Genomic DNA, 24,308 nt, shown 5'->3' with positions numbered 1-24,308 from the left:
ACAACTTGATTGGTATCCAGCTGTCTCAGGACTAGTAGTACAGTGGTACCTTGGTTTACGAACTTAATCCGTTCCGGAAGTCCATTCTTAAACCAAAACGATTCTTAAACCAAGGCGCGCTTTCCTTAATGAGGCCTCCCGCTGCCGGTGCCCTTCCACCGTTTGGATTCCATGCTTAGACCGAGGTAAAGTTCTCAAACCAAGACACTATTTCCGGTTTTGCGGAGTTTGTAAACCAAATCGTTCTTAAACCAGACTGTTCTTAAACTGAGTTACGACTGTATTATAGATAAGGATCGAGGTGTGAATGTCAAGGCTTCAGGCTCCTGGAACAAACATTGCTGTACTTGGAAATTAGCTTTAGTAGGAAAAGGTACATTTTGTTTAGTTACCTTGTTTCATTTATTACATTTATTTACATGTTGCTCTTCTCTCCCAGAGGATCCCAGGGCCGCAAACATATCCGCGATAAAATAATACAGCTGAAAAGGAGAAGGGAAGCGTATTTTAAAACATGGGGAGAAGCCTCTAAAAATGATTTTAAAACAATAAACTTAGAGAAACATTGAACAGATTTAAAAGCAGGTGAAATCAAATAGTGTGTCCAGGTTGAGCCTGCTTAGGCAGGCTGATTTAAGAAGGAAATGAAAAAGAAGGTGCAAGATTAGGCCAGTGGCCCATCTAGACCAGCTTGCGAAGGTGTCGTGGAGATGTGTGGAATAGGGAACTGTAAGGTGTTATAAACCTTAAACGAATTGCTGTAGAATCCATATGGAATGTTTCCTTGGATGTGAAATTGAATTTGATCTGGCAAAAAGTAGCATTCCAAGTACTGTATATTGGACTCGACAACATTTGTATAGAAAGGCATTCATACAGATGTCAATTGAGGCATGTGGTTTGGCTTTGTCAGATAATTTTTGGTCCGAACTTGTTGCCTACATCAATTTGGTATCGGTGAAAATCTTTCCTGTTTGCAGATGATCATGTACTTTTACATTGATATTCCTGTAGGATGGGGATGGATGGTAGGGCAACAAAAGTGGACATTGCAAGGCCTTATGGTTGCAAAAGAGATTTTATACTTGTTATACAGTGTTTCAGTGTATCTGAAGAAGTGTGCATGCACACAAAAGCTCATACCAAGAACAAATTTAGTTGGTCTCTGAGGTGCTACTGGAAGGAATTTTTTTTCTTTTGATTTGACTATGGCAGACCAGCAAGGCTACCTACCTGTAACAAGTCTTTGATTAGTTTAGGCAAATCTGCCAGATTATCCCCATTCAATCTGTGGAGGTGAAGATCCACTCAGCTCTTGGAGCTCTATTCAGTGTGTTGAGTTGTTAATTGTGGCCCCAGGGCCCACTCTTTAAGCTTATTCAATTCAGAATCTAAAAACACCCAAGTGCAATGCCACTGATGATTTGAATACTGCTGAGTTCAGCAGACCATATTAACAAAGAGAAGGAAACTTTTTTTCTTTAAATGAAATACTGGTAGCTTTGTTGGAAGAAGAAATGTTTCTTGTCCCTTGAAAATTCCACGCAGCTCCCTTTCAAACATCTGCAACTGCCTGTTTTTAGATGCATCAAAGAAACAGGGTAGGGTAATAGTTCTGAATACTTCGGAGTGAATTCAAATTCCTTCCTATAACTGCACCAACCCACCAGGGAAACATGACCTTTTCTGCCTTTTGCAAAGCAGGGGTGGGGAACTTGCCATGCTGGGCTACAATTCCCATAATCCCTGCCTCATGGTAATACTGGCCAGGACTGATGAGAGATGGAGCTCAGGAACATCTGGAGGGCCACAGATTCTTCAGCCCTGCTGTCAGTAGAATGTAAGGGGAGCCTGTGGGATCAGGCCAGTAGCCCCTCTAGTCCAGCATCATGTTCTCACTGCAGCCAACCAGGTGACTTTAGGAGACTTGCAAGCAGGACCCAAGCCCAAGTGCTCCCTCCCTTCCTGTGATTTTCAGAAAATGATATTCAACACTTTGCTGTCTCCAGCTGTGGAAACACAGCATAGCCGTTGCAGCTATAGTAGTAACCATGCCTAGCCTTGCCCACCACGAATTTGCCCAATCCTCTTTTAAAGCCCCCAAGTTGGTGGCCATCACTGACTCCTGTAGCAGTGAGTTCCAAATTTTAACTGCATGAAGAATAACTCTTTCTTTTATCTGTTGTGAAGCTTCCTTGGGTGTCCCCAAGTTCCAGCGTTATGTATGAGGAAGAAAAACTTCTCTCTCTCTCTGTTTCTTCCATGCCCAGCATAAAATTACTGGTATATATCATGTCTTCTCTTACTTGCTTTTTCTGTAAACTAAAAAGTCCCAAATGCTTCAACCTTTCCTCATTGGGGAAGCCATTCCATCCCCTCAATCATTTTGTCTACCCTTTTCTGAATTTCCCCAAATATCCTTCTTGAGGCGAGGTGACCAGTTCAGTGGGGGTTAACCTGTGTCCATTCATTGCCAGACTACAACTCCCATCATCCCTACCATGCGGGCTGAAATTGATGGGAGTTGGATTCCAACAACATCTGGAGATGCACAGGTTTTCCACCCTTCTAGTAATTCCTAGAGTGGATTTTCCCAAACCTGGGTCTCTCCAACTGTTTAGGGACTACAATTCCCATCATCCCTAGGGACAATGGAAGCTGTAGTCCAAAAACAGCTGGAGACCCAAGTTTGGCGAACCCTGTCATAGAGGAATGTGTTAATTCCTGTGTTAATAAATTCCTACTTTACACTTTTAGTTTCTTACTTGACTGTCTCCTGTGACATGGAATACAGACGGACTTTTGCAGGGATGGGGTGGAACCTGGGTGTTGAGGGAACGGAATCCTGAACAGGGAACAAGCCACATGGCAACATTTTGTTGCAGGACCCACTCATAATTCTTGGCTTCCTTTCCACTCAGAAAACTTCATTTGGTTTCGCTGCAGCAGGCAGTACAGCTGCAACCCTAACCCTACATGTTGTTGTTGTTCAGTCGTTCAGTCGTGTCCGACTCTTCGTGACCCCATGGACCAGAGCACGCCAGGCACGCCTATCCTTCACTGCCTCTTGCAGTTTGGCCAAACTCATGTTAGTAGCTTCGAGAACACTGTCCAACCATCTCATCCTCTGTCGTCCCCTTCTCCTTGTGCCCTCCATCTTTCCCAACATCAGGGTCTTTTCCAGGGAGTCTTCTCTTCTCATGAGGTGGCCAAAGTACTGGAGCCTCAACTTCAGGATCTGTCCTTCTAGTGAGCACTCAGGGCTGATTTCTTTGAGAATGGATAGGTTTGATCTTCTTGCAGTCCATGGGACTCTCAAGAGTCTCCTCCAGCACCATAATTCAAAAGCATCAATTCTTCGGCGATCAGCCTTCTTTATGGTCCAGCTCTCACTTCCGTACATTACTACTGGGAAAACCATAGCTTTAACTATACGGACCTTTGTCGGCAAGGTGATGTCTTTGCTTTTTAAGATGCTGTCTAGGTTTGTCATTGCTTTTCTCCCAAGAAGCAGGCGTCTTCTAATTTCGTGACTGCTGTCACCATCTGCAGTGATCATGGAACCCAAGAAAGTGAAATCTCTCACTGCCTCCTACATACCTGGGAGTAAGTCCCACTGAACCCAGTAGGACCTATTTCTGAGTAGGCAGGGTTAGCCTTGCACAGGAACTCGGGAACCTGCCTCACACAGAGTCAGAAAGTGGGTCCATCTAGCTTGATATTGTCCGCACTGGGTGGCAGTAGCTCTCCAGGGTTTCAGACCTTGTCAGGACTTGAACTTGGGACCTTCCTCCCACTGAGCTACACTGTAACACAGCTCTGTCCTTGTAGATTTTCTGTCTTCTGATCGCTCCATTTTCAGATTTGGGTGCCTTGCTCGCTTAGCAGGAAGGAGATATCAGTAGAATTGGCACAACCCTATGCTTTGAAGAATTTTTTTTTTTGGGGGGGGAGAAACCTCTTAATGGGGATGGGTGCTGGAGAAACCTCTAAAACAGCCCAGAGAGAACCCAATGTGCTTTTTCCTTTTGTTGTAACAGGCTCAGACAGGCTCAAACAAACAAACAACAACAACAATGAAAACAGACAGATGCACGCTTTTGAGTTTTTGTTAGTCACCAGTCCGCCCACCCCGTCATTAAATGGAAGAGAGATTACCCTGAGTACAAATTGCAAAACTCATAACTTGTCCTTAGAAGTTCCAATGTGTGACCTGGATTATTATTATTCTTTTAATTGTGTCGTAATGGTGATGCCATCGTTGTACAGTCCTTACCAAGGCACAGCAAAAAGAAGGGGTGGGTAGAGGGGAAGGGAGGAATGTTCTGTGAATTTCCTCCCAATTCACAGTTTGATGTCTGTAGCCCAGCGATAAATTGTCCTAAGGAGCAAACAAAGAGTGGATGCTTAGTTCAATGGCTGTTCCAAATACTTAAAACTAACATCTCTTAACAGCTGCTTAAGAGATAAGATTAATCCACTGTTCACGTGAGAGAAAGTGCTCTTGATCTCAAAGGGACCTTTACATCTCAAAACAAAAAAATGTGTAGGGTGGGATGTTTAGCCAGCCAAATTTAACCAGCAGAGCTACATGCATAACAGAGGACTTCTGTTTTTGTGAGCTCCTGAAGATGGGGAAAATATTTCGAAAGGACAACTTTTCCCTCTAACAATGGGAATTGGGGTAGTTAAACTTCCAGGGTTTAAGTTACAGGTAGGTAGCCATGTTGGTCTGCCATAGTCTAAAATAAACAAATAAATCCTTCCAGTAGCACCTTTGAGACCAACAAAGTTTGTTCTTGGACCAACTAAGTTTGTTCTTTGATGGGGGAGGATCAGTAATAAGAGTTCTGGTTCTGAGAGGGGTTCTGGTGGAAAGCTGTACAAAAGGCTTTTAAAAATAAAAATCTGTTGGGGGGGGGAACCTGCTCTAAAATGCAAGGTTTCAAATATAATGTGATCAGGGGTGGATGAATGGTTGAGTCTCTACCTGTGTTCTTCCCTAAGCACATTCTTAAAAGTGTTTTAAGCATGTAAGGTTTCAAATAGGTTAAAACTATGAATGGATGGATCCATCTGAAAAACATTTATTTATTTATTTATTTGCTTCAAACCTTTGATTCCACTGATCTGAAAACCAGGGGAGCAAAATTCTTTTTATTGAATGACAAAGCAAGTGTAGCTGATGCTAAACAAATGGGATACTATTGAGTTGTTTATTGCAGTAATATGCAATAAAATAAAATATATTTAATTAGAGTTGCAACTGTTTTAATTAGCCAGCTGGAACTATCACACACACACACACCTGGCACTAAATATGTGGTCTTAAGAATTTATTTGTTTATTTTTCGATCATAATTTTTAATATCAGTGCTTTTTTTCTTTAAAAAAAACCATGTTTAGGGGTATTCTCATTTTTCTATTCATATTGAAATACTGCCCCTCAATGAGGCCAAACTTAAACAAAACGTTTAGGGGTATGCGTACCCCTGCGTACCCCCAGGGATAAAAAAGCACTGTTTAATATAACTTATTTACAACAAACTTGAGATGGTGAGCACCATTCTTTCACTTGTGTTTGAGGAGGGAGGCAAACGCATCTTCTTTGGCTATGCCAACCTTATCTGGAAAAAAAATCACAAATGATCTTTTCTTCCCCTTTAAAATGGGTGTTTCTCATATGCAGATTTCAGCAGATTTAATCACTTCATTGATCAATGGCATTCCTATGCAGGATTACTCTGTGGGGCTAACTTCCTGGTAACTGGGTGTGGTTTTGCAACCCTGGATTTATTTAGTTGGGTGACAGCCTTAGATTTAATCAGTTAGATTGGTTTTAAAGGCAAGTTATTAAACAGATACAGTTTTAATCACTTGACAAGCCACTGTGAGATTGGCACTGAGCTGACCCTGCCAGCAATCTTCTTACATTCATTGTCCATCTTATTTTCAGTATTGTCTACTTTTATAGAAGTGGCTCCCCAAAAGACCGAAGCTTTATGTGCAAAACTCTATGTGCAAAAACACATCTTCTACCCCTGAGCTGAGGTTGTTCCAGGCAAGGAAACCAGTGCCTCAGTGCTTTTTGTTTTTATTTGTAAAACGAAGTGAATGGAATGAGATAAAATAAATCAAGTCACTTTATTTTGGAACCCCAGCCCTCTGTGCCGGAAGAACTGTAACGAAACTCACATTGCTATCATAGTGGCCAGTGCTGAGATCATGGCTATCCCCACGATGAGGAAGAAAACAACCTTCTTGTGGAGGAAGTCTGGCCCAGAGAGAATCTCTTCCAAGGAAGGCATCTCTGAGTCGGTTAGGTTGGTCTCCACTTCCTCTCCCCATGTTTCACCTGCAACCTCTACCATTGGTGGGGGGTTCAAGATGGCTTTGAACATCTCCTGCAACTCTTTCTCTTGATGAAGTCTCTTCTCTGTCACTGCAGGAGAGGGAAAAGTCCAAGCCACTTAGGCAAACCATCATTGAAAGACCAACCTTGCTATATCTTATTTAATTTGAGAACATATGAGGAACTTTGCTGAGTCAGGTGAGTGGCCCATCTGGTCCAATATCCTGCCCTTACAGTGGACAACCAGATGCCTATAGGAAGCCCCCAAAGCAGGACCTGGGCGCAACAGCTCTCTCTCTACTTGTGATTCACAGCAGCTAGCATTCAGAAGCATTATTGCCTCAGACCATGAAGGCAGAACGTTGACATCGCGGCTGGTAACCATTGATGAGCTTCTCCCTCCATGACTTTGTCCAACCCTCTTTTAAAGCCATCCAAGTTGGTGGCCATCCCTGACTCCTGTTGCAGGGGGTTCCACGGGTTAACAATGCAATGGATTTACTGCTTAGTCGTCAAAACCTCTAAGCAGTTTACGCAAAGCACAAAACACACATTAAGTTACCAATAAAATAATGCATTAGGGAAAAGGTTGGCCTTAAATGGCTAAATGATTCTGTCATCGAAGATTCCTGTATTGGGATTCCTGTATTGCAGGGGGTTGGACTAGATGATCCTTGGGGTCCCTTTCCTAGAATTCTATGATTCTATGAAAAGAAAACCAGGAGTTAAAAATAAATAAGTAAACAGTATAAAACACACACACATGCAAGATTTATATGTCTGAGTAGGCTTGCTTAAACACAAAAGTTTATAGCAGTCACTGAAAAGAAGACTGCAATAACGCCTGCCTAATATAAAATAAATAAAAAATAATTTTTTTTTTATACCCCGCCCTTCCCGGCCAAAAAAAACCGGGCTCAGGGCGGCTAACACCAATTAAAATCACAGCAAAAAACATAAACCCAATCAATTTAAAATAACAGATTAAAATACAAATTTAAAAATAAATTATACAAAAATAAAAAATAAATGAGCAGGGAGTACCAAAGGACACTGCCATATTGAAGGATCAGTTTCTTGCAAGTGTGGAATGAACTTTACATGGCAATTGTCAAAAGGCCAGTTCTGTTAAAGACTTTTTGTACCAATTTGATGTGGCAAATTCAGCGTGTTACTATTTAGTCCGTGTTTGCCAGGTTTTTAGGGACAGAAACTCCTGTCTATTTAATAGTTGAGCAACAGGCAAAAATGCTACCTTTAAAAAAATAATAATAATAAAGTCATTTTTAAAAGTCTGGTTTTCTGCCCCTAGCAGCATCATGTGCAGTGTTTGGGGCATTGGATCAAGAATGGGGAGAGCCAAATAAAAGGCTTTTGTGATGAGCAAATGCTTTTTGATGGAGCAATTCTGGTTGAAATCACCCACCTACACAAAAAGGAAAGGGGAGAGTTAGGCTAAAAAAAAACCCCACCCAGCCATGAAACTCTTGCCAGATGACCTTGGACCATTAATTGCTTTTCAGCCTTATCCATTTCAGATAAAAGACAGGGCAGGATGAACCATCCTGAAGCCTTTGGAGGAAGGGCGGGTTACAAATGTGCAGGAAATAATCAAAAATCCCAAGCACACAGTGATGGGGAAAGCTTTACCTTTGTATGTTATTGCTGCAACATCATGTGACCGGGCTCCACATTTGCCTCCTGGCCCAATCCAGGTACAGTGGTACCTCGGGTTACAAACACTTCCGGTTACAGAATATGCTAACTCAGAAGTAGTACCTTGGGTTAAGAACTTTACCTCAGGATGGGAACAAAAATCGCATGGCGGCAGCGGGAGGCCCTCATTAGCTAAAGTGGTACCTCAGGTTAAGAACGGTTTCAGGTTAAGAACGGACCTATGGAACGAATTAAGTTTGTAACCAGAGGTACCACTGTATAAGCAAAGGTCACAATGCATTGCTTATTTGTTTGTTAATTCGCCCTTCACCTTGAGGTCCCAGGGCAGGTTAAAGCACAATATTAAAAACAATTTTATGCAACTTGCAGTCACAGACATAAGGTGGGTCCCCCCCAAATATATATAGCTCTCAGGTGTCAACAGCCAGGGCAAAAAGGTGCGCCTTGAACTACTCTTACGCTACTTTCACAGCCATTGCTTCCCAAGAAGAAACTGTAGATTATGAAGACTACCCCAAAACGTCCATTTTTAAAAAATCCTAAACTGGGACACACACCTGGGTGAGTCATGTGACCTGTACCTTGCTCTCACCCCCCCCCCAAGTGGTTTTTTTTTGGGGGGGAGGCGAGAGCACAGCACCCAAAACGACAGCCGAGATCTCACATGAGAAAATGGGATGTCTCGTATTTGGGGGGAACTTGGGAGGTGTGGTACTGGGAATTGTAGCTACAGTTCCCAAGATTCCTTGGGAATCCATGGCTGGTTAAAGTGGTGTAAGCGGGCTTAAAATGTATGGTGTGGTTTTGATGTGACCCAAGCTAGTCTAGGCCTCACCAGCCAAAAACACCTGGACTTTCCTGAGGAGCCTGTTTGTCCCACAAGCCCTGATTCCTCACCATTGAGGTAGAAGAACTTTCTGACCAGCACCCCGTCCTCCTCAGTGATCTGGCAGGCGAAAGTGCCATGGTGGGATCCCAGGGTGGGGCGGATAAGGAGAGAAGGATTGAACCCAAAGTTCAGGTCTTGGAAGAGGAAAATTTTGTTGGTTCTGATCTGCAGGTAGAGAAGTGGAAAGAGAAGAGGGGAGAGAGAAGTCCTAAGCAGTAACTCGGAACAGGGCCTTAACTGTGGCTGCCCCTGTTCTGTAAAATAACATCCTTGCTGAGATATGACAGGTGTCCACTATCAGTACTTTCCGGAAACAACCAAAGACATTTTTGTTCTGACAACCTTTCCCAGATAGTTAAATAGGTCTCTCCTTGTTAGGATTTCGGTCTTGTTTTAAATATATTTGTTGTTTTCACATTTGTAGCTGCTTTATATTTATCTTAAGTGGAAATTGCTTTCAGACGGCGGTTTAGAGGATTCATGATAAATCGATGGAAACAACAATAAACGGACAGGACAAAAATGACTCTGAATATGGTGTGCCTCTCATGCAAACAAACTAAACAAAGTATCAAAGTGGTGATAATAATGTAACAATAAACCAAAACAAACCACCACAAATTGGCTAATAAATGTAAAAAGGAATTTACTAGGATAATAGCTGAATAAAGGTTAACTAATGACCATTCACACAACCAAAAACATGTTACAATGCCATGTGCAGATCAGTACTGGTTCAACACAGGTGGGCGAGTAAAAGAAGACCTGTCCTCCGGATCAGCAACAGGTTTCACCACAACTTTGTGTAACACAAAGTTAACAGTTATGTCTGATTAGCCTCAAACTGATGAAGCTTTGTGGTGAGTAAAAGTTAGTCGAATGCAACCCATAGTGTGTAGTTGCACGATTTTGCACCCACACCCAGCTCTCCTGATGAATTTATTTTGCCAGGCAAACTAGCTGTAGGTGGCTGCAGATTGTCTAGTGTGGGGGCTGCTGAACCTTTTCCTTTCCAGCCATTTCTCTGTTCAAAATCAAACACTCCCCCCACCATCTTAAGCGAATCTGCCTTTCTCCCTGGGTGATGGAATATAGGGGGACCTGTATAGATTATTTTCTCAAGGAGAAAAACCTGGTGTGTGTGTGTGTGTCTTTTCAAGTGTGCAGTTCCACCTTTAGGCACACAAACATTGCCCCTTCCCTTATATCAGGAGCTGGGAACCTCAAATACCACCCTCTGAGATTCTCTGTTTGGCTTCCAAAACTCGCCTCTCTTCACCCTCCTTCTCCCCAAGCCACATCTGCTATTCCTGCATTGCATCCTCCCCGAGCATTTTTTGCTCGGCTGGAATGTGTCCTTCAACTCTGATAATGCCTTTTGCTTTCCTGGATTAAAGAAAGGGAAGGGTGTGTGTAGGAATGAGCCTCCTGCACAAACACAAAATTTGCCTTTCTTGCTCTGTCCACATCTGCCTTTGTCCCCACCAACCAGCAGCACCAGGCCTCCAGAAGCCTGCTCAGAAGTGAATGTGGACCTCCAGTTGGAAAAAAGGTTTCTCATCCTTGCTGTAGCCTTTAAATTGTATTTTGAGAGCTTGCGATCGCTTGCACAGATTACAGAACGTCCGAGGACTAAATGCGCAGCCTTGCAAGGTCAGAGCAAAAGTACACCAATGTTCCTGTTCCCAACAAGCAGGAAGCCAGGTGTCTTTGCAAGTAAACAGGGCCCCCTCGACCTTGACAGTGATGGCTTATTGTTGCTGCTTGCATCTAGGGATTACAGATGCAGTGCCTCTAGAAATGGTGGTTCTGTGAAAAGATACCAGAATTTTTGTCTTGAGACCAGTCAGTTTCAGCTGCCAGGGGGTGATCCTCTTTGCAGACTGAGTGCTCTTCTGCTATGTGGGTATATATAATATTAAGCTACTACTTACACATGCACAAAAGCATTCTCATCCCTCCTCAGGAACACAGTCCTCCTTGCAGTGAGGGCCCCAAACCATTAGACTTGCCTTGGATTTCATGTTACTGCTGTTGAATGAAGCTTTGCAGGACTACACCACAAATCGGTGGATACACACTTGGAATCAAGGAAAGCCCTAAGAATGGCTTCATCAATCTCAAAATCTGGGGTCCCCTCCAAATCTGAGCCAAAGTTTTGTGGTTGTTTTGCTGCAAAAACCTTGCTCAAAGCACCTTTGAAAAAGGGACAACGTGAGGAGCATTTAATCTTTTGCTATAGAGCTACCTCACAAGCAGGGGGTTTAGTGAGGAAGGCTCTGTTTCAACCACCCAAGAGTCGCTTACTTCCTTGGCAAATTTCCATCGGTAGGTTGCGTCCTGAGGAATCTCAAACTGAACTCTGCAGCTGAGAAGTGTCACGTCCCCTTCAGATTTATGCACATCCTGAACTGGGAGGTTGGGAGATGAGGAATTGGGGAACGGGGAGGAGAAAGAATCAAATTAATATATATTTTTAGCAGAGCAAGCCAGATTGGGGAAGTCGTTTCTCATCCTAGATAGTGCTTAGAGACATTGTGGCCGTGTACGCGCTATCCCTTTAAAGCACATTCAAAACATGTTGTGAACTGCCCTGAGATCTACAGATGATGGTCGGTATACCAGTTTAATACATCAATAATAGATAGTTTGTTCCTCATGGGAGTTACAGTTCCCAGCAGTCACAAAATACAGTGCCCAGAATTCTTCTGAGCAAAAGAACATACTTCAAATGTACTTTACACAGGTATGGAGTCATCATAGAACCACTGAGTTGGAAGGGATCCCCAAGGGTCCTCTAGTCCAACGCCTCTGAAATGCACATGACCTAAGTCTCCTATTAAGCTGTGAGCCCAATTTGATGCGCATCATTTACCAGGGCAATGTGGAACATAGGAAGCCCCCCTGATACTGCACAAAAGCTTTAGTCAGTGGCTCTTTAGGGGTTTCAGACAGGAGTTCCCTCCACCCCCGATCCCTATCTGTAAATGCCAGGGATTGAACCCACAATTTTTTGGTATGCAAAGCATGCGTCTTACCATTAAGCTATGGCCTTTCCTTATCCTTCTCTACAATTCTACAATTCTCCCCACCCACATCTCTGTGGTTTCCATGGCTCTCAGTGAAAGATCCTTCTTGGTACAGTTGGCACAGAATCCTCCCACCATCTTGGCCAGCAAATATCCTGACCCTGAAAATCAAGGAAGAACCAAGAGGGATGTACTTGGGCAATCAATGGGCAGCGAGCAGTCCACCATGGTGCAAGACGAGCATCGGTATTGGCGAGCCTCTTTCTGGAACCCTGGGAGGAAGATGAAAGAGTGCAATGGGAATAGAAGCAGAAGCCCGGGAGGGAAGCTGGAATGGAGGGGCAACGAGGATAGGCTAGGAAAGCGGTAGGTTTTGGCACTCACCACACGGTGGGATGCAGGCTGGAGCTGTACAGGAGGAAAGGAAATTGCATTATTTGCTTGTTTATTACAATTACATTATTATTATTATTATTATTATTATTATTATTATTATTATTATTATTATTATTATTATTATTATCCCACCTGTCACCTAAGGAGTTCAACTGAGGTGTCATACATGCTTCTCTCCCCACCCCTATTTTATGCTCACAACAACCCTGTGAGGTAGGTTGAACCCGAGACAGTGACTGATCTATGGTTGCCCTGTGGACTTCATGACTGAGTAGGGGATTTGATCTCCTGATCTCCCAGGTCCTGGTTCAGCACACCACGCCAGTTCTCATCTATTACCCGTTTCTTTCTTTTTAATTGCAATTTTGCAAGCCGCCTTGAGCTTTTGTATTGGATGAACGTATGGGTGGAGAATCTGTAGCCATCCAAACATAGCTGGGCTACAAATTCCCATCCTCCATGCTGACTGGGGCTGGTTGGAGTTGGAGACTTCTGGAGGGCCGTGGGTAAGCCAGCCTTCTTATAGAACAGTGTTTTTCAACCACTGTTCCGCGGCACACTAGTGTGCCGCGAGATGTTGCCTGGTGTGCCGTGGGAAAAATTGAAAAATTCAAGAGAATTACTTTGTATATAGTCAATATAGGCACAGAGTTAAATTTTTTAACATTTTCTAATGGTGGTGTGCCTCGTGATTTTTTTCATGAAACAAGTGTGCCTTTGCCCAAGAAAGGTTGAAAAACACTGTTATAGAAGAACCTATCAACCCTGCTGTGTTAGAACAAAGGTCCATCTAGAATTTGATTCTATTTAAACATTTACCCTCCTTCATGGATCACTGCCTTGTCATGGGGAAGGGGCTTGAATAACTCAGGGAAGCTATGAGCTATGCCATGCAGGGCCACGCAAGATGGACAGGTCACAGTGGAGAGTTTAGACTAAATGTGATCCACCTGGAGGAGGAACTGGCAAGCTACTCCAGTATCCCTGCCAAGAAAACTGCATGGACAAAGGCAACTGGGACTAGCATGAGTTTGGCCAAACTGTGGGAGGTAGTGAAAGATAGGCGTGCCTGGCGTGCTCTGGTCCATGGGGTCACGAAGAGTCGGACATGACTGAACGACTGAACAACAACAAAACATTTACCACATGAAGAGTAGTCCGAATGCCCTCCCCTCAAGGGTCAACCCATTAAAAAGTCTTATTTATTATATCACTCAGGCACCACTTCCTGCCTTTATCTATCTGGCTAAACTGCTTCTGGCTGCTTCAATTCTGCTGCAGGGCAGGACCAGCCCAAATCACACCCCCACTTCTATCCCAGCAATCAACTAGATACTTCTGTGAAGCTCATGAGCTGGGCATGAAAACCTCTCCTGTTGTTTGCCCCAGAGCAATTGTTATTGCGTTGTACACAGTCTCAGAAACTTCTGGTTGTATTCAGCCTTGTAATTAAGCACTAGCCTGGTAATGGTAAGGAAGAAGGAATTCCATGCAAGTAAATGAGAAGGTGACAGAGGAGGAAAAGCAACGGAGCATTCTGTTTTTCCTCTTGTCCAGTGTAAAACCAAGTGGGTTGCCAGAAGGAAACTGTTGGGTCAGGCCAATGGCCCATCTAGTCCAGCATCCTGTTCTAGCCAACCAGATGCCTATGGGAAGCTCGCAAGCAGGATCTGAGTGCAACAGCGCTCTCTGCACTTGTGATTTCCAGCAACTTGTATTCATATACTGTCTCCAACAGTGGAGGGAGAACAAGCTGGAGCCATTGATAGCCTTTAATCTCCATGAATTTATAGAATCCTCCATGAATTTATCGAATCCCCAGTGAAGGCAGTGAAGGTCCTGTGTGAGTGCCTGGAGGTGGTTGGAGGATGGATGGCGGCTAACAGATTGAGGTTGAATCCTGACAAGACAGAAGTACTGTTTTGGGGGGACAGGGGGCGGGCGGGTGTGGGGGACTCCCTGGTCCTGAATGGGGTAACTGTGCCCCTGAAGGACCAGGTACGCAGCCTGGGAGTCATTTTGGACTCACAGCTGTCCATGGAAGCGCAGGTCAATTCTGTGTCCAGGGGGGCTGTTTACCAGCTCCATCTGGTACACAGGCTGAGGCCCTACCTGCCCGTGGACTGTCTCTCCAGAGTGGTGCATGCTCTGGTTATCTCCCGCTTGGACTACTGCAATGTGCTCTGCGTGGGGCTACCTTTGAAGGTGACCCGGAAACTACAACTAATCCAGAATGCGGCAGCTAGACTGGTGACTGGGAGTGGCTGCCGGGACCACATAACACTGGTCCTGAGAGACCTACATTGGCTCCCAGCACGTTTCCGAGCACAATTCAAAGTGTTGGTGCTGACCTTTAAAGCCCTAAACGGCCTTGGTCCTGTATACCTGAAGGAGCGTCTCTACCCCCATCGTTCAGCCCGGACACTTAGATCCAGCGCCAAGGGCCTTCTGGTGGTTCCCTCATTGCAAGAGGTGAGGCTACAGGGAACCAGACAGAGGGCCTTTTTGATAGTGGTGCCCACCCTATGGAACACCCTTCCACCAGATGTCAAGGAAATAAGCAGTTATCCTATTTTTAAGAGACATCTGAAGGCAGCCCTGTTTAGGGATGTTTTTAATATTTAATGCTGTATTGTTTTAACATTCATTTGGGAGCTGCTCAGAGTGGCTGGGGAAGCTCAGCCAGATGGGCGGGGTACAAATAATATATTTATTATTATTATTATTATTATTATTATTATTATTATTATTATTATTATTATTATTATAGATTGTCCAAGTAATAGCAAAGCAACTCCAGCACCTTTCTCCAAGCTTAGCATGGAAACACAACAGGCTGGTGGAGATGTCTGGCCATCCTCTGGTGAATATTTCCACAGGCTAGTAACTTCTATGGGCTTGTTTACAAGGCTGATTTAGCTATCACATCCAATAGCCACAATAAAGGCTGAGACACCAGCAAAATATTGTGGGACGTATAAGAGGAGATCTACGGTATTTTTAGCTCCATAAGACACACTTTTTTCCTCCTAAAAAGTAAGGGGAAATACCTGTGCTTCTTATGGAGTGAATGGTGGTCCCTGGAGCTAAATTGCCCAGGGGCCAAAAGCAGATTGTGCTTTTTATTTTACAAAGAGAAAAGGGAGTGTTGAAAGGACCCTGCTCAGCAGCTGATCAGCAAGAGATCAGGAGAGAGATAAGAGTCCCAGCTCCCTTTCAGCCCCACCCTCCTTTGTTGAATGTGCTGCAGAGGGAGGTTGTTTGTTTCCCCAGGACATGTGACTGGCTGATTAGATTATCTGTCTGGAAACAGTAGAAATGGCTCCCTTTCCTTAAGATTTTTCAGAAATGTGAGTTAAACCCCATAAAAATGGGGCTTTTCCTCTTTGCTTTTCCCCCTTTGCAAAAGGAGCTTTGCTTTTCCCCCTTTGCAAAAAAAGCTGCAAAACCTTTAGCTGATCCTCAAAAAAAGGCCTTTTGCCTTTGCAAAAACAGCTGCAAAACTTTTAGCTGATCCTCAAAAAACAAAAAAACAGGGCTTTTAGAGGAGGAAAACAAGAAATTTTTTTTTTCTTGTTTCCTCCTCTAAAAATGAGGTGTGCCCTATGGTCCAGTGCGTCCTATGGAGCAAAAAATACGGTACTTGCATTCTCCCAGCCAGTTGATAATGCACTCAGCCAGACAAAACCTGCATTCAGTTAGCCACGGATGCAAATCTATTTTCAAGTTGGAGATAGGAAAGGAGGCTGTGTGGTGGAGGGAACAATGTTTGCGGACTCAAAAGAGGGAATAGGCAGCTTTAAGACATTACCTGCTTTGAGCTGTGCTATTTCTTTTTCAACCTGCTTCTCAGCTTCTTTAACTGCCAGGGGATAAGGCACTATGAGGGCAGATGGAGAAGGGTGTCAAGTTATTCCTTTGGATGCAAAAGGCCATCTTGGCAGTCAAAATAACCCCACAATTAATGGGTAGTTGTTGTAATCATGAGCTCATACTGTACATGTTTCTATTCACTTGCTTTTATATAGGCTAATTGGCATGCTTTGATGCTATCCTTATCTGTGGGCATGGGATGCTGGGCTCTGAGTCCAGAAAGAGAACTATCTGTAAGATTTGGGTTGTTTGCCACCTATGCCCTTATGGGAACAGCCGGCCAAAGTGACCTATGATGCCTTGTGTATAAAGAATGTATGATTGTTTGCACGGGACAAGCCATCACTTTGCTGCAGTGTCCGTCTCGCAGTCTGTAAAGGCTGGGATACCTGGCAGGCTGATATACTGTAAGTCTGCACCTTCTTTAATAAAGCACTGGAATTGATTGCTCTGCTGTTTCTGACATCCCTGTACCCAACCATCCCCACAAACCCAACTTTGGGTCTGCGATTCAGAACAGTGTATCACAAGTTTAGCAGACAACCTGAGTTTGCACTTTGGGTCTGCGGTTCAGAACAACTACAACTCCTATCAGCCCTAGGCAGCATGTGTAATGGGAGCCGTAATCCAAAACCTATGGAGAACTCCGGACTGGAGAAGGTTGGGCAGCACTCTTTGGCCAATGCTGGATCCATTCTACTCTCTCTGTCCCTTAGAGCCAAAAAACTGGCCAATCTTACTGTACATGGAAACATCTATCCTAAGCCCCACCACATATTTCCTTCCCTGAATGTTCAGCCTAGAAAAGAGGAGACTGAGAGGAGATATGATAGCCACCATCAAACATCTCAAGGGCTGTCATATGGAAGAGGGAACAAGTTTGTTTCCTCCTGCTCTGGAAGGTAGGACCAGGGCCATCTTTAGCATATCCGGAGCCGTGGTGCGAAGCTCCCTCCGCCCCCCCCCATTTCCCAGTTTTTTTTAGGGAGGACAGCGCTGCCAGTGGGGCTGGAGGAGGCGGGCAGCGGTTGGAGGGCGGCTCATCTGGTGGGGAACAGGCGGAGGCTGGCTGTGGTGCCTCCCAGCTCAGCTGGCCGCTTCATGCCATGGTGGCCACGGCAGACGAAGGCTCCGGGTGCGGCGCTACTTTGGTGCAGCATGGCAGAGGTGGGTGAGGGCAGCGAGCTGATGCTGGGAGGCGCCGCATCCAGCCCTTGCCTCTTCTCTGAAACCCTCCAGAACTTGGCGCCCCGGCGCCCCGCACCACTAGCCTCTATGGGTAAGACGCCCCTGGACTCCAACCAATGGCTTTAAGTTACAAGAAAGGAGATTCTGACTAAACTTCAGGAAAATCTTTCTGATGGTAGGAGCTGTTTAATGGTGGAATGGTCTCCCTAAGGAGGTTGTGGACTCTCCTTCCTTGGAGGCTTTTAAGCATAGGTTGGATAGCCATTTGTCACTGATGCTTTAGCTGAGATTCCTGCATTGCAGGGGATTGAACAACACAACCTTTAAGGTCCCTTCCAGCTCTGTTGTTGTTCAGTCGTGTCCGACTCTTCGTGACCCCATAGACCAGAGCACGCCAGGCACCCCTATCCTCCACTGCCTCCCGCTGTTTGGCCAAACTCAGGCTAGTTGCTTCGAGAACACTGTCGAACCATCTCATCCTGTGTCGTCCCCTTCTCCTTGTGCCCTCCATCTTTCCCAACATCAGGGTCTTTTCTAGGGAGTCTTCTCTTCTCATGAGGTGGCCAAAGTACTGTAGCCTCAACTTCAGAATCTGTCCTTCCAGTGAGCACTCAGGGCTGATTTCTTTAAGGATGGATAAGTCTGATCTTTTTGCAGTCCATGGGACTCTCAAGAGTCTCCTCCAGCACCATAATTCAAAAGCATCAATTCTTCGGCGATCAGTCTTCTTTATGGTCCAGCTCTCACTTCCATACATTGCTACTGGGAAAACCATAGCTTTAACAATACGGACCTTTGTCGGCAAGGTGATGTCTCTGCTTTTTAAGATGCTGTCTAGGTTTGTCATTGCTTTCCTCCCAAGAAGCAGGCGTCTTTTAATTTTGTGACTGCTGTCACCATCTGCAGTGATCATGGAGCCCAAGAGATTTTACTTCCAGCTCTACAATTATATAATTTTATGATTTCAACGAATAATCACATTTCCTACCTTAAATATTCAGAATAATTTCCTGTTCTCCATACATGGGACAGGTGGTTTTTTTTTTGTTTTAAAATGGACTTTCTTTTCTTTTTTTGGGGTTGCAGCATTGCTACTGCTGACATATTTCGGGCACTAAGGAAGGACTTGTCTCCTCTCCCCACCCCCAGCTGGCTTTTGATAAACTAAGATGGTGTTCTTTTGTTACTCGTGCACCACAACAAGCCTTCCTGTGGCTGTTATGGGGTGTGCTTTGTTCTGTTTTTTGGTATAATGATGTAATGTATTTATATTTATGTTTTAAATGTATTGTGAGTTTGTGGCCATCGCTGACTCCTGTGGGATAGTGAATTCCAGTTTAACTATGTGCATTTACAGATAAAGATCTCTGGGAAAGGAGAGTAGGGACCTTGAAGCTGCCTATCAACAGCCAGCTTCCCAGGCTACGGACTGAGCAGGCACGTGGGTAACCTTTTCACAGTTCCCCTGCTATGGTGGGATGTGGGTGCATTTAAACAACAGCAATTCTTCCCAAAAGTTTATCTGTACACATGAATTATGTCCACATTTTAAGGCAGATTTATGTTCTCATTTTTGGAGCTATGGAAATGGCCACCCAATGAAGCACAAACAAGATCCCCCCCCCCTTTATAACCACTGTTTTTTCTGATATGCATATTTATGTAGCCTGAAATCAACTTAAAGATTAAGCAGCTGAGAATTATTCTACACCATGCTTTTTTCCTAAAAGAATGTTTAGGGGTACTCTCATTTTCCTACGCATGTTGAAATACTGCCCCTCAATGAGGCCAAACTTAGATTCACAAAATGTTTAGGGGTATGCGTAGCCCTGCATCCTCCCCAGGAAAAAAGCACTGATTCTACAAAGTGACATCCCTGGCTTATTTTCTGCCTTATGCTCTCCCTCACAGTGCCCTCGTGGAACCATTTATAACCCCAATTTGCTTTTTATATTGCAAAACCTTTAAGAGACATGAACCATTGAAAGCAATTATGGGTGTGATATTGTGCTGCCTTACCTGAGAGTAAGCCCCCACTGAAATCAGTAGGACATGCTCCCAAGTCCATAGGAGCAGAGGGCACAGACACATATTTTAAAAACAGAGAGTTCTGTATTGACATGTAAAGTTTAGACTTAACACTACAGGAAATTTATTGTGGCAGAAAAGTTTATGCACTTGATGAGCGTTCCCCCCAACCTAGTGCTGCCCAGATTTTTTAGACCAGTGGTGGTGAACCTCTGGATCAGGGGCCAAATGCAGAACTCTAGGTGCAATTGACCCTCAGAAGTCTCCCCTGACTGACTCTGCCTGGCTGTAATGTGTCATTTGACTTTGATAGTGCGTTTTGCTTGCCTGCATGGAAGATAGAAGTGAGAGCTGCACCATAAAGAAGGCTGATCGCCGTAGAATTGATGCTTTTGAATTATGGTGCTGGAGGAGACTCTTGAGAGTCCCATGGACTGCAAGAAGATCAAACCTATCCATTCTCAAAGAAATCAGCCCTGAGTGCTCACTAGAAGGACAGATCCTGAAGTTGAGGCTCCAGTACTTTGGCCACCTCACGAGAAGAGAAGACTTCCTAGAAATGACCCTGATGTTGGGAAAGATGGAGGGCACAAGGAAAAGGGGACGACAGAGGATGAGATGGTTGGACAGTGTTCTTGAAGCTACTAACATGAGTTTGGCCAAACTGCGAGAGGCAGTGAAGGATAGGTGTACCTGGCGTGCTCTGGTCCATGGGGTCACGAAGAGTCGGACACGACTGAACGACTGAACAACAACAACAACAACATGGAAGATAGAGAAGATGTGTTTGTGCTGAACAAAGGTAAACACTATATTAGTTGCTCTGCCTACTTTTGCTTCTGGCCCTGCATATCACTAGGTCTCATATGGTTGCGCAGAACAGAACACAGTCCTCACTCTGAAAAAGTTCCCCACCCTTGTTTTGAACCATCAAGCCCAAACAGCACTGCCCAGTTGTGCTGGGGCTGATGGGAGTGGTAGTCCAAGATCCATCAGATGGGAGAATGCTGGATTCTATACAGAGATGGGGGTGCTGTGGGACTATAAATCCCATCAGGCCTAGACAGTGTGGCCAACAGTCAGGAGTGATGGGACCTGTGAGTCAGGAGTGATGGGACCACAGAGGAGGAAGAAGAAGAGTTTGGATTTGATATCCCGCTTTTCACTACCCGAAGGAGTCTCAAAGCGGCTAACATTCTCCTTTCCCTTCCTCCCCCACAACAAACACTCTGTGAGGGGAGTGCGGCTGAGAGAATTCAGAGAAGTGTGACTAGCCCAAGGTCACCCAGCAGCTGCATGTGGAGGAGTGTAGACATGAACCCGGTTCCCCAGATTACGAGTCTACCGTTCTTAACCACTACACCACACTGGCTCTCAGGTTATCCAGTACTGCAATAAAGCTAATTCACTGGTCACACGAAGAGAAAATAGGCTCAAATTCAAGGAGGCTTCTGCCATCACCCACCCAATAACCTCTACCCCAAACCTGGGAACAATAGTTTGCTAAGGATGCTGAGAATGGTAGTGCTGTGAGAGGATGAACTACAGTTCCCAGGATTCCTGTTTTGGGGGAGCTATGGTGCGGATGTGACCTTTAGGGCACGGTTGAATTCTATGTTCTACGTGCTGTGGGTGCCGTGGAATGGCTACTCTTCTAAAGGTAAAAAAAGGTAAAGGACCCCTGGACGCGGATGGCACTGTGGTCTAAACCACTGAGCCTCTTGGGCTTGCCAATCAGTAGGTTGGTGGCAGACGTGTAGCTAGCCGCTGGGCTGCTGGGGGCGGCAAGCCAAGCGGCACCCATGGGGGCGGGGCGTCGCTTCGTGCGCATGACGTCATGACGCATGCGCACGGAACGACGCCTCCGCCCGGGCCAGTTGGCCCACCCCTCTCCCGCTGCGCTCCGTGAGCGGAGCCGTCCCGGGGAAAGGAGAGGGGTTTGGCCAGCCAGGGGGGTGTCATTCCCCTCGCTGGCCTGCCCCTGTCCTTTCCCCCCGGGCTCCGCTCCCCCTCTTTCAGCGGCTTTTTCACCACTGGCTGGAGGCGGGCCATGTGCTGCTGCTCCCGGGTGACGGAGGGAGTGGCGGCGTGTGGGAGTGGTGGGAGGGGCCGCCGCTTGTCACCCCACATGCCGCCGTTCGTTCCGTCGCCCCGGGAGCAGCAGCACCGCACACACTGTGCGCTGCTGCTCCCTCGGCGACAGAGCGAGCGGCGGTGCGTGGGGGTGACAAGCGGCGGCCCCTCCCACCACTCCCCACTCCCGACCGGTCACCCCGGGAGGAGCAGCGCTGCACAGACGGGGTGACGGAGGGAGCGGCGGCGTGTGGGAGTCACCCCAACCAGCCGCTTGTCACCCTGTCACTGGGGGCGTACTGCCCCTGCCGCCCCTCCCCAGCGACGCCCCTGGTTGGTGGTTCAAATCCCTGTGATGGGGTGAGCTCCTGTTGTTCTGTCCCAGCTCCTGCCAACCTAGCAGCTTGAAAGCATGCAGGTGTAAGTAGATAAATAGGTACTGCTGTGGCAGGAAGGTAAACGGTGTTTCTGTGCGCTCTGGTTTCCATCACGATGTTCTGTTGCACCAGAAGTGGTTTAGTTATGCTGGCCACATGACCCAGAAAGCTCTCTGTGGACAAACGGCGGCTCCCTCGGCCTGTAAGTGAGATGAACGCCGCAACCCCATAGTCGCCTTTGACGGGACATAACTGTCCAGGGGTCCTTTACCTTTACTCTTCTAGAACATTCCCACTAGCTTTTTAACAAAAAACCAGAAGCTTTCTTATTAGGAATTACAGGTACCAAGCTACCAAAGGACCAGAAAAGACTGTTCATGTACGCAACAATAGCGCATGGATGCCACTAGCCCAGAGATGGAAGGAAGAAAAACCCCGACCAGAGAAGAATGGAAAACCATGTTGATGGACTATGCGGAAATGGCAAAATTAACTGGGAAGCTCAGAAATCAAGAGGGCAAGAGCTTAAAAAAAGAAAGAATAGGAAATGTTTACAATTTATTTACAAAACCATTGTAAGCAGGTTAAAACATTTGGAAGGCTACTGTAGAACTTGGATAGTATTGATATGCAGTTGTAAATATTATCACTAGGACTCATGGAAGGGATTGGGGGGAGGAGTCAGGAAATTCAGAGTAATCTCAATATTTGGATCTTGAATGGTTTTTGTTGTTGTATGTTTATTTATTTATTTTTTAAAAAGCAAATAACATTCCCGCTAGCAACCGTGAGACCTTGGGATAGTGCAGGTGATAAATCCAAGTAAATATGCAGAGTTCCGTGCAGAAGATGGAAGAGTCTATACCCACCCTTTGCCATGCTTTTCTCCTCCAGGGAAAAGATCATTCTGCCAAATATGTCCTTCAGCTTCTCAATTTCGGATGCATCTTGGAAAGAAGATGATAGGAAGCTGTTGAAAGGCCTGGTCCCTTTCCCATTGTAGTTCCATTGGTAGAGCATGAAACTCTTAATCTCAGGGTCATGGGTTTGAGACCTACGTAGGGCAAAATATTTCTGCATTGCAAGGGGATGGACTAGATGACCCTTGTGGTCCCTTCCTACTCTACAAATTCTATGGTTCTGGATGGGGCGGAGCTCGGGAGCATAGTGTGAGGGTGGCGAATGGCATCTGCTATGTCAGGGAGCTGAACAGAAGCTAGAGAACCAAGCAGAAAAATACCTCCAGGGCTACCTGTTCCCTTATGAACCTGCCAATCTATTCAGATCTTCACCTGAAAGTTTTTCTCCAGTTAGCCCACCTTTGGAGGTGAAGCTGGTGGCCACCAGAGAAAGGGCCTTCTCTGTGGTGGCACCTCAGTTGTGGCATTTCCTCCCTAGATTCCTTTGCCTGGCATCACCTACAATAGCCAGTTGCCTGGCCAAGTTAGTTACATTTGCCTATGCTTTCAGATAGCTATCCAAAGAACTTAGGCAGCTACCTCTAAACCACTGAGCCTAGGGCTTGCCGATCAGAAGGTCAGCGGTTCGAATCCCCATGACGGGGTGAGCTCCCGTTGATCAGTCCCAGCTCCTGCCTACCTAGCAGTTCGAAAGCACATCAAAGTGCAAGTAGATAAATAGGTACCGCTCTGGCGGGAAGTAAACGGTGTTTCCGTGAGCTGCTCTGGTTCATCAGAAGCAGCTTAGTCATGCTGGCCACATGACCTGGAAGCTGTCTGCGGACAAACGCCGGCGCCTTCGGCCTATAGAGCGAGATGAGCGACACAACCCGAGTCGTCTGCAACTGGACCTTATGGTCAGGGGTACCTTTACCTTATATCGAGCCAGACCATCATTCCATTTAGCTCAGTATCTCTGACACTGACTGGCAGCCCAGGGATAACTGACAAGCTATGGCCCTGTCCATTAAGATCCGCTTAACATATTTCTGGTTGCGGACCTTCAGCGAAAATAGCTGAACCCCTGAAACTTTGACTCAAACAACTGAGATCGGGGAATCCTATAAGCACCCATAAGCATGCACACTGAACATTGCACATCAGGGGCAGGTGGTATGTGCGACGGCCTCCATTTTGGTTCAGTGCTCAATTGGACGGCACTCACCCACCTGGGTTTTGGTGAAACGCGCAAAGGTCCTTTCCATAATCGGTAGGCAGTTCCCATGCTCGGAAACCTGGTGGCCAAAGAAGTGTTGGCAGACACGGACACGTTTTCGTGGGGTGGAGAAGCAGAGGAGGCAAGCTGTTGCCTGTGCAGAAAGGGCAAGCCAGAGGAGCAGGAGCGGTACCATAGGCATTATGTCCAGCCTTCCGAGTGGGTATAGGAAGCCGCTGGAGAAGAACCACGCCCAAGAAAAGAACTCCCCAGTGATGTCATAAGGGAGGTCCACCGAGTTGGTTGTGGTT

At 45.7% G+C, this 24,308-nt stretch overlaps 1 protein-coding gene across 3 annotated transcripts; it reads right to left on the bottom strand.

Moving 5' to 3' along the window:
* Positions 1-242: 242 nt before the first annotated feature.
* Positions 243-22,877, bottom strand: SPACA6 (sperm acrosome associated 6). Of its 3 annotated transcripts, XR_004427199.1 has the most exons (9): positions 22,752-22,877; positions 16,155-16,223; positions 12,332-12,355; positions 12,142-12,219; positions 11,226-11,329; positions 8,927-9,083; positions 6,196-6,442; positions 4,277-4,381; positions 243-482 (listed from the first exon to the last, which is right to left on the bottom strand). XR_004427199.1 is itself a non-coding variant. In XM_033158207.1 (8 exons), exons 1-8 carry the CDS (start codon positions 22,786-22,788, stop codon positions 4,345-4,347), a joined length of 753 nt encoding a protein of 250 aa, XP_033014098.1. In that variant the 5' UTR covers positions 22,789-22,877; the 3' UTR covers positions 4,219-4,344. The 3 variants fall into 3 exon arrangements, 2 of the variants coding, with proteins under 2 accessions (XP_033014098.1, XP_033014099.1); XM_033158207.1 differs by lacking the exon at positions 243-482 and having other exon boundaries at positions 4,219-4,381; XM_033158208.1 differs by lacking the exons at positions 243-482; positions 12,142-12,219 and having other exon boundaries at positions 4,219-4,381.
* Positions 22,878-24,308: the final 1,431 nt, after the last annotated feature.

Source organism: Lacerta agilis, chromosome 8 (assembly GCF_009819535.1).
Source record: "Lacerta agilis isolate rLacAgi1 chromosome 8, rLacAgi1.pri, whole genome shotgun sequence".
In the NCBI taxonomy this organism is placed as follows: Eukaryota; Metazoa; Chordata; class Lepidosauria; order Squamata; family Lacertidae; genus Lacerta; species Lacerta agilis.
Note: the sequence above shows the minus strand (reverse complement) of the source record. Positions and strands in the feature narration are given on the sequence as shown.

Coding starts and splice junctions, on each gene's coding strand:
- SPACA6 (XM_033158207.1), bottom strand. CDS start 22,788: ATGATCTTTTCCCTGGAGGAGAAAAGCATGGCAAAGG. Junction 16,224..22,751: donor GGAGAAAAGCATGGCAAAGG/GTGGGTATAGAC, acceptor CTGCCCTCATAG/TGCCTTATCCCCTGGCAGTT. Junction 9,084..11,225: donor GATGGAAATTTGCCAAGGAA/GTAAGCGACTCT, acceptor CTCTACCTGCAG/ATCAGAACCAACAAAATTTT.